The sequence below is a fragment of the Thrips palmi genome, unplaced genomic scaffold (genome assembly GCF_012932325.1).
Source record: "Thrips palmi isolate BJ-2018 unplaced genomic scaffold, TpBJ-2018v1 HiC_scaffold_10, whole genome shotgun sequence".
Taxonomy (NCBI): Eukaryota; Metazoa; Arthropoda; class Insecta; order Thysanoptera; family Thripidae; genus Thrips; species Thrips palmi.
In genome coordinates, this window is record NW_023144621.1 from 7,639,088 (window position 1) to 7,642,623 (window position 3,536).

At 66.9% G+C, this 3,536-nt stretch overlaps 1 protein-coding gene across 1 annotated transcript; it reads left to right on the forward strand.

The window, feature by feature from the left end:
* Nucleotides 1-1,368: 1,368 nt before the first annotated feature.
* On the forward strand, nt 1,369-3,024 carry LOC117652605 (MDS1 and EVI1 complex locus protein EVI1-A-like). Its single transcript, XM_034397647.1, has one exon. It carries the CDS (start codon nt 1,369-1,371, stop codon nt 3,022-3,024), a length of 1,656 nt encoding a protein of 551 aa, XP_034253538.1.
* The last annotated feature ends 512 nt before the right edge of the window (nt 3,025-3,536 follow it).

A 3,536-nucleotide genomic window follows, 5' to 3' on the forward strand; every position in this document is an offset into this window, starting at 1 on the left:
TGCCTGCTGTCCCCTTTTTCTTGCGCGGCTTGATTGAAACGAAGCGAACGGTGAGGAAACTCCGAAATGGATATAAATGTCGAGTCTTTCTGGGCGGGACTGCGCACCGGGACTGCGCGCCACGCCGCCGCCGTCGTGGGAGTCGGAGTCGTGTGTGGAGGAGAGCGCGAAAAATTAATTTTGATTGAGATGCCGCGGCGGCCCGCCAGACGGACGCACGTTGCGGCGGCCGCAGAGGAAGACGAATTATTGTTGCATCGCTGACCCGGAGCGGGGCGGGGAGGAGGAGGAGGAGGAGGGGGAGGAGGGGAGGGGGCAGGCGGCTGAACGGATCGTGGCGGCACTGCGCGGCCAGCGCGGCAATAAGTGCAACGTGACGGGCCTGCCCTTCGCGACAGGTGCGCTCACCCTAATTACTCAAGGCTGCCCCCCCTCCCCTTTTTTCTACGGTGCGGTGCCGAGTCCACCGCCATTCAGCCCTCTCCCTACCTTGAAGACGTCACCTCCAGGATCCTGTCCTCTACCTCATCTCCACGATCCTCTCCCCAAGTCCCAAGCCGTCGTCCCGATCCGGACCGATCCCTGCCTCATGACCTCGCACCCCGATCCACTCCGCCCCGGGCTGGCTGGCTGCCTGCCTGGCCGACGCTTTGTGCCGCACAAGGCGCTGCATGTCGCATGCACGCTTCATTGTGGCAGCATCACGTCAATTCACCTTCATTCTTCGCGCCGGCCGCGCTGGAAAACGAGAGCAAAAAGAAAAAAAGAAAAAAAAGCCCTCCGCAGCATGTGGTTATCCCATCCTCCGGCAGAAACGCCGCTCCCTGCCTCCACTAATTACACCGCTTCCGATAGCCTTGTCATGCAGGTGGACGTTTGATCGGCTCGGACACCCCGCTCTTTTTTTCCCGCCTTTTCGCTCGCCGAACACCTCTACTTGATCTCGGAGGGAACATACAGTGGCGCGCGCGCTCTCTTTTCTCGCAAGACAAGTAATCGTTTTGTCCCCAGTCGGCGTGGCCACTAATAGCGGTATGCAAATGCCTCGCCAGGGGCTGCCGGCCGGCAATCACAGTGCAGTGGCGCGGCGCGGCGGCCACGTCACCGCCGCGGCGCCGCGCACATCACTTTACTCTTGCCTCATAACGCACGGCGGCCCCCACGGCACCCATTTCGCAAAAAAAAGAAACAACACGTTTCGGAGCAAATAGCTCACTGGGCCATCACGTCGCCCTGCAGTGCAGCCCCTGCGCGCACGAACCGATAGGCGATGATCTGTGTGTGAGCTCGGTGTGAACCAACTCCTATTTTCTTTTCACCCTTTAATTGTTCCTTTTGTCTGTTGCAGGAGGCCGGCTGAGCACTTCAATGAGTGCCGTGGACTGGTACCCCCGGCTCGGCTCGCTGCCGCATGTGACGATGCGCGAGAAGGACTCCTCGCCGCGCAAGATGCTGATGGCGTCGGGCGGCAGCTCGTCGCCGAAGCAGGCGTCCGTGTACCCCGCCGAGCCGCCGCCGCACCCGGCCAAGGACGCCAACGGCGGCCAGGCGGCGGGCGCGGACGGCGACGGCGACCCCCACGAGGACATGATGCCCTTCGACCTGTCCCGGCACCACCGCGCCGACGCGTCCGAGCCCGCCGTGCCGCAGCACGCCGAGGCGCCGCACATGTCGCCCGCGGCGCGGCCCGACGGCGACGGCCACGGCGACGAGCAGCCCCTCGACCTCCGCGTCGACCACAAGAAGGACTACCAGCGGGGGCGGCCCCTGGAGGACGAGAACCAGAACGTCATCATGCGGTCGCCGTCGCCGCTCTCCGTCGGCGGCAAGGACGACCACGAGCGCGACCTGGACGTCGACGGCGACGAGGACGACGACGAACATCTTCGAGGGAAGTCCCCGCTCAGCAGTCCGCGCAGCCCGAAGAGCCCACGCAGCGTCAGTCTGAAAAGTCCGAGGCCGTCGCCGTACCCGCTCGTGTTTCCGCACCAGTCGCTGCACCCCTACATGCTGGAGGCCATGTACCGCGAAAAGGGCCCCCGCTTGCCCATCGGCTACCCGGACGGCCACCCCGCGGCGTACCCCGGCGGCCCGCGGCCGTACCACTTCCTCGGCGCCAGCCTCCTGAACCACCACGACCGGTCGCCGCTGGCGCCCAGCGCCTTCCACCCCGCACTGCAACCACCGCCCACGCCGCCCGCGCCGCCCACGCCCACCTCCAAGTCCTTCCCGGCGGACGGCGGCCCGGCGGCACCGGCCACCACGCCCAGCGGCAAGCTCAAGGACAGGTACTCGTGCAAGTTCTGCGGCAAGGTGTTCCCGCGCTCCGCCAACCTGACGCGCCACCTCCGCACGCACACGGGCGAGCAGCCCTACAAGTGCAAGTTCTGCGAGCGCTCCTTCAGCATCTCGTCGAACCTGCAGCGGCACGTCCGCAACATCCACCACAAGGAGAAGCCGTTCAAGTGCCCGCTGTGCGCGCGCTGCTTCGGCCAGCAGACCAACCTGGACCGCCACCTCAAGAAGCACGAGACGGACGGCCCCACCATCCTGGACGACCGGGATCGCTCCGCCGCCGCCGTGCTGCAGCCCGGCCTGTCCCCGGGTGCGCCCGGCGTGGGTGACGAGTCCTACTTCGAGGAGATCCGCTCCTTCATGGGCAAGGTGAGCGCGGACGGCAGGATGGTGCTGCCGCTGCAGCGGTCGCTGCTGCCCATGGGGTACCACGGCCACCTCTACCCCGCGCCGCCGCGCCGTGACGGCCGGGACCGGGACCTGAACGGCGCCGACCCAGCCGGCACGCCGCTCTCCCTCGTCGACAAGAAGCAGCGCGACTCGTCGAGTAGCAAGGACTTCTCGTCGAGGTCATCCTCCGCGTCGTCGGCGTACTCCGGGCGGTCGGCGTCGCCCCACCCGCGGCCGTGCACCGCGTCGCCGCCCCCAGGGCCGCGGCGCTCGGACAAGGACTCGGACCGGGAGGAGGAGAGATCATCACCGCCGGACTCGCCGGCCAGCAACACTTGATCGGCTCGGCGCGGCGGGAACGGCGGGGATCAGTGCCAACCAGCAGCGCAGCACCGCGCCGCAACGCGCAGCACCGCGCAGCACCGCGTAGCACCGCGCAGCACAGCGCCAGGACGGTCGGGCGGCCAGCACTGCCAGCACTGCCAGCACTGCCAGCGCCTCGCAGGCCTGCCGGCCAGGACTGCTGGCCAGGACTGCCGGCCGGGCAGCGCAGATCACTTTCCTTCTTTTCACTTTCGCTTGTCTCGTCGACAAGGGAATCCAGAGCACTGCCCGAGGGGACAGCGGGCAGGTTGCTGGGTGTGGCCGCGCTGCCCCGCCCCGCCCGCCCTGCGGGCCCGCCGCCAAACGTGTTCTGCCGAGCCGCGGCGAGGCCAGGGCGGCCAGGGCGGGCGTCCGAGGAGCCCTTGGGGATGGCCCGGCAGGCCACCACTACACCACAAACTGCCGACCAACAAATCTTTCTGTGATTAGCCTCGCGTAGAAACAGATAGTTAGGATAGTGTGGGGAC